The sequence below is a fragment of the Columba livia genome, chromosome 1 (genome assembly GCF_036013475.1).
Source record: "Columba livia isolate bColLiv1 breed racing homer chromosome 1, bColLiv1.pat.W.v2, whole genome shotgun sequence".
In the NCBI taxonomy this organism is placed as follows: domain Eukaryota; kingdom Metazoa; phylum Chordata; class Aves; order Columbiformes; family Columbidae; genus Columba; species Columba livia.
In genome coordinates this window covers 45,872,666-45,886,984 of record NC_088602.1, presented here as the reverse complement: position 1 = coordinate 45,886,984, position 14,319 = coordinate 45,872,666, and the positions used below count along the sequence as shown (strand labels likewise).

The 14,319-nt window shown below is 36.4% G+C and overlaps 1 protein-coding gene across 31 annotated transcripts in view; it reads left to right on the top strand.

The window, feature by feature from the left end:
• MYCBP2 (MYC binding protein 2) overlaps positions 1-14,319 on the top strand; it is a 198,400-nt gene that overhangs the window by 66,297 nt on the left and 117,784 nt on the right. For 30 of the 31 annotated variants that reach the window (XM_065056127.1, XM_065056062.1, XM_065056297.1 and 27 more), the window contains exon 18: positions 5,967-6,074. The exons of the other annotated variant lie outside the window; for it this stretch is intronic. In XM_065056127.1, coding sequence (XP_064912199.1) covers positions 5,967-6,074 — 108 coding nt within the window. The remainder of the gene's footprint in view (positions 1-5,966; positions 6,075-14,319) is intronic. 31 annotated transcript variants of the gene reach the window in all.

Below are 14,319 nucleotides of genomic sequence, written 5' to 3'. Positions count from 1 at the left end.
ACATCTGCCCAAGCCACTATGAGCTTGAATTCAGTTTGTCAGTAACCCTAATCTTTGTTCATTGCTGAACATCTGCCTAAACACACAGCAGAGCTATCTACTCAAATCCAATATTTTTAATTATTAATGCAGCTTTTTCCGATAGTTTTATTTAAATATTTATTTTGATCCTTTCAGGATCTAGAGGTTATATTTGCTTCAACATTTCTTTAAATCAAATGCAAACAAGCAAAAATACCCTTTTACTTGACAGAATATCACTGTTACCTGACTTTCTGTTTAAGAATGCTTTCAAGATAAAACTGTAAGCTTTGTCCTTAATGACCAGCAGGTATGGTTCTGTGAAATTATATGGTTATTCTTGAGTTTGTGATTTCTGCCAGAAAGAGGTGTTTATTGTTAATAAAATTATTTTAAAGTAGAAATACTTGTTTCTACTATAGCTTTAGATTTGCAGTAGACTCAATAAGAACATTTCTATTTTATACTTAATGTTTTAATTTACCTCGTGTTTATATACAGAAATTGCATCTTTGACATTTATTTAACAGTATATACAAAGCTATTTAGAAGAAAGTGTCAAAATTACTATTAGCGTAAATCTTATTTCCATCTTATTCTCTATCACACCCAGATTGCCCTATGGGCTTGTATCTGCTAGCCTGCATCTCCTTCCATTATAAAAAAGCCCTAATAATTTTTCTTACACATCTGATTTGTATGATGTGTCAGTAGAATATAACTTTAAGAACATGAAAAGAGGCACGTAGCCTGTTTTTAGTTTCACAGATTTGAACAAAAGAAGCAAACTGCAATTAATTTTAGTTGCCTGCATGGCACAGTGACATTTTCCATGAATATTTCTACCATAATAGTAAATACTACTCATGGTATGAAAAATAAGATTTTAAAGTACATGCATCTTAACTATTATTCTTGCCTCATAGGAATGTTAAATTTTGTTTCCTTAAGGCTATAGAGATGGGATGTTATCTCAGTATGTTTTCCACTTTTAGTGGAATGAAACTAAGCATTTGTCCCCAGTTTAATTTTCTGAAATATTTTTTCTTTAAAATTTACCTACTGTTGACCTATTAGCTAACTATTTTTCTATATTAGGGTCTTGCCTCTGTATTTTATTATTTTAAACAAACAAAAGAAAACAAACACAAAGTAAAATAAAAACCAAAACCACAACAAAACACAAAATACCACCTGTCTTTTCTTTTACAAGAAGCCAAAAATAGGGCTTTGCAATATGGAGTCCCATGCAACATAGATCTTGCTTTTGCGACCTTAATTTATACTGCTTTTGTTTTTCATGATGTAATTTTCAGTTGTCTGGTCACATACGATTTTTTCAGGTAGCCTCCTACATTCTGGTACAGGAGTCACCACTTGAGACCATTGATTTCAGTCTTCTGTAATCATGGCTTGCCAAATAGGAGTAGTTGAGAGAAAGGTACTAGAAGAAGGCAAAATATGTGTAATATAAATTCAAATCAAACAGTAAACTCTTTGATAGCTCTGCCTACGTGCATAGATGGCCAAGATTGCAAAAGCACATAAGTGCACGTGGAATAATGTTAATTGTATAAGTTTTCCTGTAGTGCATTGCCTTATTTAATCAAAGCATTCTATTTTGCTAGAAAATAAAATTATTTCTGTGGACAAATGTTTTTGTCCTTTATGCTCTTAATTCACTGCCAGACGAAGTCCACATTGAAAGGCCTGGATCCTGCAGGATCAGGAAAGAAAAGCTAATCTTTACATTTCCTAGGCTAAGGATATTTAACCTTGCAATTTAGCTAGGGAAAAGCATTCCGTAAAAAATAAAGGGAAAAAGTGAATGTCATTTTGCACCATATAGCAACTGATTTAAAATAGCAGCATTACAGTCTACCAGTGACTCTCCTTTGCTTATCTCTGTAACCTGAGCCACAAAAATAACTGAGAATAGTATTAGGTTGTTATTCCCCATGTAGATCCATTAGAGGACTTTTTCACACAATACTCTGCAGGCACTTAATTAACAAAATAGAGGAAGTGTCTAATTCATGGCTGAATTGTTCCACCTCTAAAGTTCCATAGTACCTAAACACTGCTCCTTTTATACAGGCAAACTCATATATAAGCAGAGAGCAGATACGGCCTGTATGAATTGTTCCAGTGTTTTATTTCCTGTGGCTTTATTTTAGAGGGAGAGGAGGTACTTCAGGTACTTTACATCGTGCCAGCACACGACTGAACATTCAGGCATCGTAATGTAATCAAAATGTAGATACTTCCTTACACATTATGATAATGTTAGGCATTTTGCATGCATAAAAAGCCAAAGAGGATGACAGACTTGCACACCCTGTTACATGGATTGCATACAAATTATTATGAAATGGAGGTATATTCCATTTAACTTTTATGTTGGATTCACATTCTTCACACAATGGGTAGGAATGTAGAGCATATAGGAATATCCAGGAGTAAAGATAAATCCTGCTTTGGTCAGAAGGTTTTAAATACTTATGGCCTGGATGGGTGTACTGTTTGATGGATGGAGCGCCGTGCCCAAAGAGTTGTGGTGAACGGAGCCAAATCCAGTTGGTGGCCGGTCATGAGTGGTGTTCCCCAGGGCTCAGTATTCAGGCCAGTTCAATTTAATCCCTTTGTCAGTTATGTGGGTGAAGGGATCGAGTGCACCCTTAGTAAGTTTGCAGATGACACCGAAATGGGTGGGAATGTTGATCTGCTGGAGGGTAGGAAGGCCATACAGAGGGATCTGGACCAGCTGGATTGTTGGGCTGAGGCCAGTTGTATGAGGTTTAACAAGGCCAAGTGACGGGTCCCGCACTTGGGTCACAACAACCCCAGGCAGTGCTACAGGCTGAGGAAGAGTGGCTGGAAAGCTGCCTGGCGGAAAAGAACCTGAGTGTCTTGGTCAACAGCTGGCTGTACATCAGCCAGCAGTGTGCCCAGGTGGCCGAAAAGGTTGAGAGCATCCTAGTTTGTATCAGGAATAGTGTGGGCAGCAGGACTAGAGAAGTGATTGTGGCACTGGTGAGGCCCCACCTTGAACTCTGTGTTCAGTTTTGGGCTCTTCACTACAAGAAGGACATAGAAATACTAGAGAGAGTGCAGAGGAGGCGACAAAGCTGGTGAGGGGCCTGGAGCACAAGTGTGATGAGGAGCAGCTGAGGGAACTGGGACTGTTTAGCCTGGAGAAAAGGAGGCTGAGGGGAGACCTTACCACTGTCTGCAGCTACCTGAAATGAGGTTGTAGCATGGACGGTGTTGGTCTGTTCTCCCAAGTAGCAAGCGATAAGACAAGAGGAAATGGCTTCAAGTTGTGCCAGGGGAGGTTTAGACTGGATATTAGGAAAAAGTTCTTCACAGAGAGCGTTGTAAGGCGTTGGAACAGGCTGCCCAGGGCAGTGGTGGAGTTACCGTCCCTGGATGTGTTTAAAAGGCGTTTAGATGAGGTTCTTAGGGATGTGGTTTAATGCAAGAGTTAGGTTATAGTTGGACTTGACGATCCTGAGGGTCTCTTCCAACTCAAATGAATCTATGATTCTACTGTTACAGAATTGTTATCTTGACTGGGGAGTGTAGTTGAGATAAGTGACCTGGCTACTGTTGGCATCCATGTGCTGGCACCATGCTGAAGCTGATGGCCATTTATGCTTTGTAAGCATTCTCTATCTCCCAAATCTCCTGTAGTTCTGTTACTCACCCTAATGTACCTCACTTCCTTCTGTCCTCCTGAAACTTTTTTTTTCTTCTTTTTTTGCCATCTTTGCTCTTAACATAAAATGCCAAATGCCCTTCAGAGCTGTGTCTCATCCATTGGCCTGTTTGTTGTAGGGGCATTTTTGCCTAAGCAAAAGACACATCTTCACATCTTCTGTTTGATCATCCACAAATATCTTAGATCCACACTCTTCAAGCCAGAATTTGCAGTCTTTGCATCTCTGAGTGTAACTTGTCATATTGTCATGTCCATTCCCTATTTGTTGGGCTTTTAATTTCATTAGAAACTTCTCAATAAGCAAGTCCAATTACTGTTTTCCTTTTTTTTTCTTATTTATTTCTTGTCTTATTTTCTCCTGTTCTTCACCCAGCTTTCCTCTTAATCTTTTGTCCTTCAGATGTTTTTAGCTCTTATACTCTGCTTGTCACTTGTCTCTCCCCTTTCTTGCTTCTTCCTGGTTTGCCTCAGTAGTCTCCTCAGTATCTCCCCTCTAACTTGGAAAAAAGAAAAGCGTAGTGTAAGTCTAAACACTGAGAAGTAGTATATTAAACACAGTAAGTGGCCTGGCAGAAAGTAGTATTTACCAAAAATTTATCTATTAAATGGAAGCTCCAACTGAGAGAAGACTGAAAAGTAGGAGCAATAGCAAGATAACTTAAGGAAGAATCTGCAAGATAAGTTAAGGCAAAACCAAATTCTGATCCTTGATCATCAGGAAGAGTTCTTAATTAGCAAGGGACTTATTCTGTAATAAAGAGAGTCCAGATAAATACAGTAGAACCAAAACAAAAAAAATCTGTGCTGTGTGTAGAAACATACATGATTAATGAGATTTTTGGCCTTTATATTAGTTAAAATTTCCCTCTCAAAGATAGAGGGAAAGGCGGTAATGGATATTTTAAAACACTTTTTATTTTCTTTTTTTAACTTAACGCTGAAATTTGGGAGTTTCTTTGTATGAAGACAAGTTTCTTCATCTGAAAGTTCTAAAGCCAGAAAGATTCGGCCCAACTTCTACTGTAGTTTGTTTCTGTACTGTTTACTATTAGCAAAGGAACTGATGGACTAAAGCTGATGGCAGGAAATGTGAGACAATGGGCATTTATGAAAAGTTAGCCTACACTAACTTGTCAGTAAAATTCAGCTACAGAAGTAGTGTGTCAGTGATTTTGGGGAAGGAATACCTGTTTTCAAAGTAAGCTGTTTATAACATGACACAAAGCCTAATTTTAGGGGGTTTTCATTTTGGGGTGGTTTGTTTGTTTGGGTGTTTGGTGGTGTGGTGTGTGCTCTTTTTTGTTTTGAAAGTCAATGTAGGGACTGGGACCTTTCCCCTAGCAGGATTAGCTGCTTCTGATTCATCATTTCCATTGAATGTGAGACTTTTGGAAGAAGGAGATACCTCCAAAGAAATTCTTGATGGCATTTTTAACCTTTAAAATAAAGGAAAACGGGAGTTGTGAGGAACAAATAACTGGTCCATGATCTACATATAATCAACCTCAATTAAACTTAATATACCACTGCTTGGGTCTAGATTTTAGGAAGAAAAAGGAGTGTGGAGAATATTTTAAAGAGAGGCATTATTGCTTTCTTCAAATACAAATCTTCTCTTAAAGACCTTTATGTACATGGGGAATATTTTAAAAGTAACTTCAATAGACTTAAAAATTAGCAAGTAGATAGGAAAAAAAAATAGGATTTGAATAATCTTCTTCATGGAACAGGTGGTTTTGGATAGGTATTTTCCCTATAAGTGACAACTCTTCATTTTAAATATGACAATAACAGTTGTATGGTTGTATTTTCTAAATTTAGATGGTATTGTTCCAAGTTAGGATTTTGAATGTCATATTGTAGCATGTAAGACATGATAATTCATATTTTTAACTATTAAACACAGTAATGGATATTTGCTATCAAATTTTACTCCAGTGTTGGTCTGTATTTCCATTGGCTTGGAGTACATTGCATACTTACAAGTTCAGGTAAAACTGTCACTGTGGGATATTTGTTGTTCCTTTGCATAATGTTTTGGTCTTATTATCAAGAAATAGCAACTTTTTTTATTTATTTAGGGCCTTTTGAATTTAGGAAAACAGGATTATTATACAAGTATTATTCTTTGTTTTTTTGTTGTTGCTTTTAATTTGAATTTTGTTTAACACACTGTTTCCATTTTGTGAGTTTTCCTATGCATGTGCAAAATGTTTCTCCTCAGGCCCCCTTGTATTTCCTGGTCCTATTTTTATGAACCATCGAGAACAGGCTCTAGCCAGAATCAGACCCCATCCAGCACAGCTAAAGCATAAACAGGACAAGCACAAAGGTATTTAGTCTTCCTTATTGGCCGGGGTGGAAATAAGCCCATCCTCCCAGTCACTTCTTCTGTGCACTCAATCTGTCTTTCCAAAGAACTGCACAAAATGGGTTCTACCTTTCTTCTTGTTAGTATCTTGCTACCTGAGGAGAAAAAAACTGCAATTAAATGTTGACCTTTTTAAGAGTGTAAATGTTTGATAGTCTGCATCAACTTTGTTTTTCTTTTTTTCTTTCCTTTTTTTTTTTTTTTTGTATGAAATATGCATTGTCTTTCTATGTGTCTTTTGTGCCTTTTCTAATTTCTAATGCTATCTCACTCCTAAGGTTCTTTAATTTTACTGTAGGAAACATTAACTCCTTCCAGTGATTCAGACTGCTACATTGCATTTGTGTTGGTTTTTTTTGAACCTCTTCGTTCTGTATCTGGGGTCATCCCTTTAACATATCAATTCCAGTCTTCTTAATTCTAACATCTAATTTTTCACAAGTATGTTATCTTTTAACAAGCCTTTTTTTAGAAACGAAATATGTAAAATAATATAAACATTTTTTACTAGTTTTGAATGAGGAGAAGACAAATCAAAGCCCAGGTTTTGTGCTGCAATATTTGTGAGTGAAATGTTCATTTGCAGAATGTAAGTAGGGAGGTATCTTTAATATTTCAGATGGTTTTGTATGTCTGGAAGGCTACTTCACTATGTCTTGATGTGTAATTTGTTCAGATATAAGTGTTTTGTTTTGTTTTTAGGAAGAGGTATTGGTAAAAATTTCAGCTGAATGTATTTAAGTTGACCTGTGTCATATCTGATCACAGTTTGTATATATCTGTATATAGATACGTCTGTACAAATGTATTTACATATGAAGAATAAATAAGTAAAGTGTAGATTAGAGAACTGATCAAAGTAAGTAGAAAGTTGCTGCTCCTCCTGGTAAAGGCCCAGAACACTTCAGCTATTTTTTAAAGAGTAGCTATATATGGGAAGAATTGTTAGAATGGCATTTCAGGTGAATTAATGGAAGTTAGTGACAGAATTTGGCATGTATGCAAACAAACTGTATGACAGTTTGAAGCCTTTTAGGGTATGATTTTGGTGTATATGGGTGATAGACCCTACCTCGTTATGAACATATTGGATCATGAAATCATCCTAAGTTTATTTTATGGAAATGGAAGCACATTCTGGACCTTGGTATTTGCATAACATATATTCCATGTATTTGGAAAACATATCATCTGAGCTTTAAGTCATGATGGAAAGAAGGACAGGTTATTCTATTTAATCCCTGGGAGAGATGGGATACTGGAAGACAAAACATACAGAATGTAAGTGCTGTCATTTGAGTGACAGTTTGCTCATGACCAGTATTTTTGGACTGGATGCTACTGCTAGTGTTGTACTACTTGCAAACCCTGGACCTCACAGGAATGTGCATAGAGGAGTATGTTCATCCTACCTACATCTGTACTTTTAGGGCATGTTTTAGTAGTTGGAGCTCGCTTCAGCTCAAGTATCTCCTTACAAGAGGTATATTCATTAGTGTCATTTTGAGGTCTACATTGGTTCTTGGAGTTGTAAGGACTATACAAACATCTGTATTGTGCTGAAAGATGTTGTCAGGTATGCTCTGTAGAATGAAACATTTATTTTTCCTTGAGGAGGCCTATATGCAAAGAAACATTCAGTTTCTTTTAGTTCTTTGTCCCTCATGTGAAATAGATAAGGAAAATTGTGACATCTTTACAAGAAAACTTTTGAGAGCCTTCTCTGCCTCAGAAGATTGCTTCTCAACAGATAATCATAAATTCCACTAGAAATGCCCCATAACTGCTGGAAGAGCTTCCAAGGGAAAAAAGGAATACCAGTGGATTGTTATAAAAATAATGGGGAAGGTGGGAATCATGAATAAGATAAGTATATCTCATCTTCAAAGGTGTGCCTCTTTTACTACACATAGAATGTAAAAAAAATAATGAAGTAATCTGGGGTAAGGATGTTGACTTCAGTAAAAGGACACTGTAACACTGAAATCATCATGTTATTTTCTTTTACTTTTGAATGTGATGCTTTCCAAACCAGCATTCTTACTTCAGAGGTATCTGAACTCTTCACACCAACCACTCCTTGAGGATTTTCAGGCTAGGAGAACTTATTTCAACTGGTAGTACTGATGAGGCCAGTACTAAACTTGCTGGTACCTTTCCCTGTTTCTCTGCTTGTAGCTGCAGAACTTGTCTTGATATTTAAAGTTAAATGTGAAACAGCTTCTTCAGGACTGACAGTTACAGCCTAATTTTTAAAAAGTATATTTGATATGTACTTTTATGTATTATCAAATCTACATGTTTTTCACCCTTGTGGAATTCTTCTGTTGAATTTCCTAGTTGAAAGCACCTTTAATTTCATCAAAATACGCAGCTTGTCATTTGCTCATTTCACCTTTTTATGGTCTGCATATCACAATCCTTGTTATTACAAAAAATGCGTGCTAATCATAATCTTTCTGATCTACGTCTGTATCTCCATCACAAGTATAGATAGAAAAAAGTAGGTACCACCTTCTTGGTATTCATGGAATGCTTTGGCACTAAGAAGAAATATGAGCTTGTGCTTCATCCACAGTCTTTAATGAGGCAGTGAATTCTCAGTCTGAGTCTGCGGTCCCCATGGACTTCATCACTGGCGATCTGAGTAAAAAAGATTAACGAAAGTCTGTGGAATTTTCTCTGTTGTAGAAATGAATGGAATAGCAATTAGAAACTGAGGAAGCTCCATGAGTCAATAAGGTTCTGCAAGCAAATGCCACCTTTCTCCTGTATTTGGGAGTAGTGTAAATGAAAAAATGTTCTAAACAGTATGAAACGAAATGCCCTCAGACAAAAGGCAGTATGAAGCTGAACCTGCTTGGATGGGACAAGCTATATCTCAACCATTTTGCAAATGCTAATACCAAATTATCAGACGTTCAAGAAATTTTACTTGTTAACTGTAAAATACACGGTCTGCAGGGTAGTTGAATGCACTCATTGAAATAAAGCTGACTATGAAGACCTGTATCTAAGACTTAATAGAAGTAAATTATTAGCTATCTTTGTATGTTCCATATTGACATTTCCATATTCTGATAGTCTTGTTTTCATGTGCTAAGTGTTCCTACAGAAGTTCAAAACACAACTGAAGACATGTTGCCTAAGACTTTTGCGCTTCAAGAAGAAAAAAGTTACACCGAAAGTGTTTCAGAGCTGCTTTTCCTTTACTAGGTTTTTACACGCTGTCATTAATAAGGAGACACTTTAGACAGGGTCTTGCTTGGAATTTGAGACTTGAAGAACGCAAGAGTATGTCAAACCTCACAGGCATATATAGTCAGCAGCAGTTGTCGTGTTATTATGACAACAAATGTTAATTTGTTAATAACAGTTATTAATAACAAAGTTTACTTACTCTGTAACATATTTTTTCTGCTATTATGAGTTTGTCTCTCTAGTCAGACATCCTTATCATCTTTCATACCAGTCCACCTTTTCCCCACCATTCAGTAATTCTTACTGGAGAGTTAAATTTTATTAGATTAAGTTACCTGGAATTTTGAAGAGCTTATGGATAACGCATTATGTCATATACTGCAAATAGAGACTTATGCCTACAAACCATTGCAAATCATAAAGCAGGACCAGCAGTGGCTGACAGAGGAAGAAACTGTGGAAGAAATTCCCTCTACTGAATCAGTGGATAAAGTATAGCATTGCTATAAGCTTTGATTCATTCTCTAGAGTTCAGAAATGGTTGCTGTTTCCTTCTGTCTCAAAGAAACTCACCGCTTAAATGACTTGTTAAATTATTTGCAAAGTTATTCTTGTCATTTTCTGACATCATTTGGTATCTGTGGAGAACAAGTTAACTCATATGTGTGCTCTTTTGTCCACCTGTAAATTTAAAATAACCAATTCAAGAAGACAATATCAAAAATAGCTTTACTGGTTTCTGTCCTCTGTTAGAAAGAGGCTAGAGGTGGATCTCCACTCCTCCAAAACATACATTTCTATTTGTTGGGCTATCCCGGTCGCAGAAATTATCTAAGAATTCACACTCTCAGTCAACTACACTTCATTTGGTTTATGTATAGCATAGAAAAATAATATAGTGGATGTGATGGATGTACCTTGCTGTTGCTCAATATTAAAGTTTTACTTACATCCAAGTCACATAATGGAATAAATGATTTGGGCAGCAATTCACTTTTGTGTTTACTTTTTCGCTGAACTGAACAGGTAAGCCAGTACTGGTACAAAAATACAGGACACAGTTATTGCTGAGTTTTTAATTATAATGTAAATATGTTATCACATTATTGTAAGTGTTAAGCACTTGTGGTTCTGCATATCATATTTCATGTATGAGCTCAAACAAGCTCTGTAGTAACCTTTCAAGCATCCAATGGATTTATTTTTCTTCTGCCCTCATAAGATGGATGATTTTCAAAACCAGAGGTAGATTTCTTTTCCCCCCACACTGTAGCTATAATATTGGTTACAGATATTTCAGCTGAAGCCTGTGGTGGACAGACAAGTGGCTGATCTGTTCAAGTAATGTTGTTGTATATAAAGCCTATAGATTATATTAGGGTATTCAGAACACCCTGTGGGAGTTGAACATCACAGATACTGACCAGTAACTTTAATGATATGTTTGTTTGATTTGGGTAAGCACTGCTGAACTGAACAAATACATGTTGGCAAATGTTGTGGTATAAAGAGACAGTTATTCTAAGAATTTTTTGTGTATGATCATATTGCATTGAAGCTTTTAATCTGTGGGAAGAAGAAATGTGTTTAACATCTCTAGTACTTTTTCCCCTCCTCAGAAAATGGTCAGTGAAAAAAGAAATATCATCATCCTTACTGCAACTAAGGAACACTAATCAAATGCTTTTCTCTCGGGTCTGGACCAAGGGTCCAAGACGCCATTCTGTACCAATGTGTTGGGGTGGGTGTTTTGCCACCAAAACTCTCCTTTATTTCTTATAAATTGCTTGACTTACTGCAAGTATTCCCATGCTGTTGAGACAATGAGCTTTTTCTTTGTTCCTGGAAAGCAGGGTTTTTTTGGTAGTAGTGATATCAGCTAAGAGAACTTTTGAGAATGTTTCACAGAGGGGAAAAATTGTCTTCAGAAGTTAAAAATCTTCTGGAGTGGTGGAGGGGGGGTGAGGGGAGTTGGTTCCTTTTGTTTCTGGTTATTTCACTTTCCTTCCCCAACTGTGTAAGACAGCCAAGATGAAAACCCATCATTGTGAAGTTGTTCATGCATCTCATCCCTCAGTGTTGACAGCAGGAAGAACTTGGAGCTTTTCCTTGCCGCTTTTCTTCTCAGAGAGATGAAAGAGCCAACGTTTCTGTTCAGTGGTAGCTCAGTTGGATAGCACTGGAGGGACTAACTTGCTCTGCTTACAAGGGTCCATTCATTTGACCAGAAGAGTCTCTGCTTTAGTAGTTTTTCTTTCTATACTTCCCTTTTAGGAACAGTTGTTTCGATACTGCTTCTAATGAAATGAATATGTGCACAATTGTTTGAAGAAAAGCAAGTGTGTATCTCCACAGTTAAAATTATTGCTTGAGACACATGTAAAGCTTTCTGCATCCACCTTTCACTTAGAGATCTAAAAAAAATAAATTGGACTTAGTCAAAGTACTGAAAGGAGATGACCCAATTTATTTGCAGCCTTATCTCTAAGTGTAAGAGCTTGTAGAACTTGGTTCTCCTGGCCAGTGCTGCTAGAAAAATATATGCATTGGCCATGTAATAGAATACTCAGATGAACAACATAGAACAAAAGTTTTGCTCTGAAAGTAGGTGGTGATGCTTTATTTAGTTTTGTATATTTTAGTCAAGAGATGTCTTTTTCCTTAAACAAGACTAGCTGAATGTTAATTTCTTTTTAGTTACAAAGGTTTTATACTTACTGCACATAACTTATTTTAGGGTGCTTATCAAGTTCTGAAGATCCAGCCAATTCAAAACACAAGACAGTTACTAACCACTCAAAGAAGGCAGATAGGAATTCTATTTTCAGTTTGCAAATTTCATACTTTACGTATGGAAGTCAGTTGCCTCCATTCTTGCATTTTTAAACGCTTTGAGAATTTAGCTTTGGAATTTGAAAATGCCAACTCTATAAAACTTCTTTGTTTAAAATGAATTTATTTCTTGGATAAGGAATTGTAAAATTTGTTTCCTGTGAATGTACTTCTCTCTCTGCATCTTGCACAATAGTATTTAGTGTTTCGTTGAGCATAATAAGGTGTATGTTTTCATTTGCAACTTTGGAAAAAATGGGAAAGTATCTAGAATCATCTTATATATAAAGGCAGGATCACATATCTATCATTTGAGAAAACAACAATCCTAAACTATTTATTAGGATTTGTTGGAACACTTCAGAGCAGTATGTTTCTCTTACAATGAGGCAGGAAATGCACATACACCTGTTCAGGTGTCTGCAGATCACTTGATATGCCACTGTTACATGACCAGAATACATTTTCTGCTAAATTCCGTTAATATGACCATGCACAGGTGACATGGTTGCTGTGTGTCGAGTTTGTTTGATCATGGGAAGTACGTGTATCCATGACACATACTTACGGACAAGTGCGTTCCTGGCTGGTGGCTGTCCAAGTGCCATTTACACAGTGGGAGAGCTTCCATCTTTCATTACAGCCATCAGTGATTGAGGGAGAAGGGGGGACAGGGGACGCAGGTAGACTGTCTGTAAAGCTTGTGTCAAAGAGGGAAGCAGTAAGTAGGCTGCTTGCTGAATAAATAATTTTGGTGACACTATTAGCCCTTAGGAACATCTCTTGATTGCTTTGGCATGTAGACTTTAATGCAAAAGTAGCCATAAAAAGTTCAAAGGCACTGTATTTGAGAAATAGCTAAATTGTTACTTAAAATACTGGAAGCCTTTTAAGGCAGAATTACATGACTAGGAGGAAAAAAATCTATATTTTCAAAAGGTTTTTGTTGTCGTTAGTAATTTATCTCTTCATATTTGCTTTTGCTTCTACATAAGAAGCTGCAGACATATCTTCAGAAACATTTCTTCTAATCTTCATACAGTCTGGTAGTACACAATAGATGCTGTTGGAAGAACCTCAAAAATCCCATGGCAATTGAGAGCCTGACAATTCCTTTACGATGTCTCCATTTCATACATATCCAACATGTAGTCCAAGTATAATTCTTTTGGATGAAGGACACCCATATTTTCAAATAATTATTTTACCTATGCTATTAAACCTAATTATTCAAAAGCATTATTTAATATCTATACACACTGTTCCTTTACAGATGTAAACTGTATGGAGGTTCATGTAATTTCTGTACTCATTCATCACTGGAAAAGAGCTTTATTTCCAGACCAGTAAGATTTGTTAAAACTGGTCTGTGATAAAAGTGCTGAAATTACTGTATCAGCAGTTTCCATACAAGAAAAAGGAAAGAAAGTTTGAGAAACATTAATAAAACCAGAATTATATTTGAAGTCTAGAAGATTTGTAAGTCTGTAAGGGCTATGCTGCACACAATGAATAACGAAGTCTCAGAGTTCAGACCTTCGCTAATGATCATTCAGGAAAGCGTGTAGAAAAAATAAATGTAGACCTAATTTAACAACACTTTGAATGCTTTGGGCAGCAATTGTTTCCCTGTATCAATTTTTGTTAACAAAGCAGTAATCAGTTAGAATTTTCACAGGAGCGTGGAATCTCCTATATGCAGTTATTTTTCACTTCATGTGTTTTCTTTCATTTCTCTATGCTAGAGATAGTGTGACTGAAGTCAGATTAAATTATTCATTGTGAAAATGAACTTTATGTAGATCTTTCTTGGCCTGCTTTCTACACAGGTGAAGGTGTTTTAATGGTGATGAGTATGACTGTTTCTCTGTCACATTGGTTTCCTGATAGTATTATGAAACCACCTGCCTTTGTGACCCTGTGATCATATAGTTTAATTATAGTCTAGTTGTTAGATGACTTAAACATTCTGGATTTTTTAGAAGATAGTAGCTTTAAGGAAGTTCATAAGTAATACACTTTATTTTTTACTTCAGTGACTTTATCTGATACAAGGGCAGTGTGAACTTAGGAACTAACAAGGCACTTCAGACTAAAAGAAATCACAGGAACAAGGCCTAAAATACGAGTCTTAAATGGGCAGGAAATTCACTAGTAGCGGGTATGTCAGCAT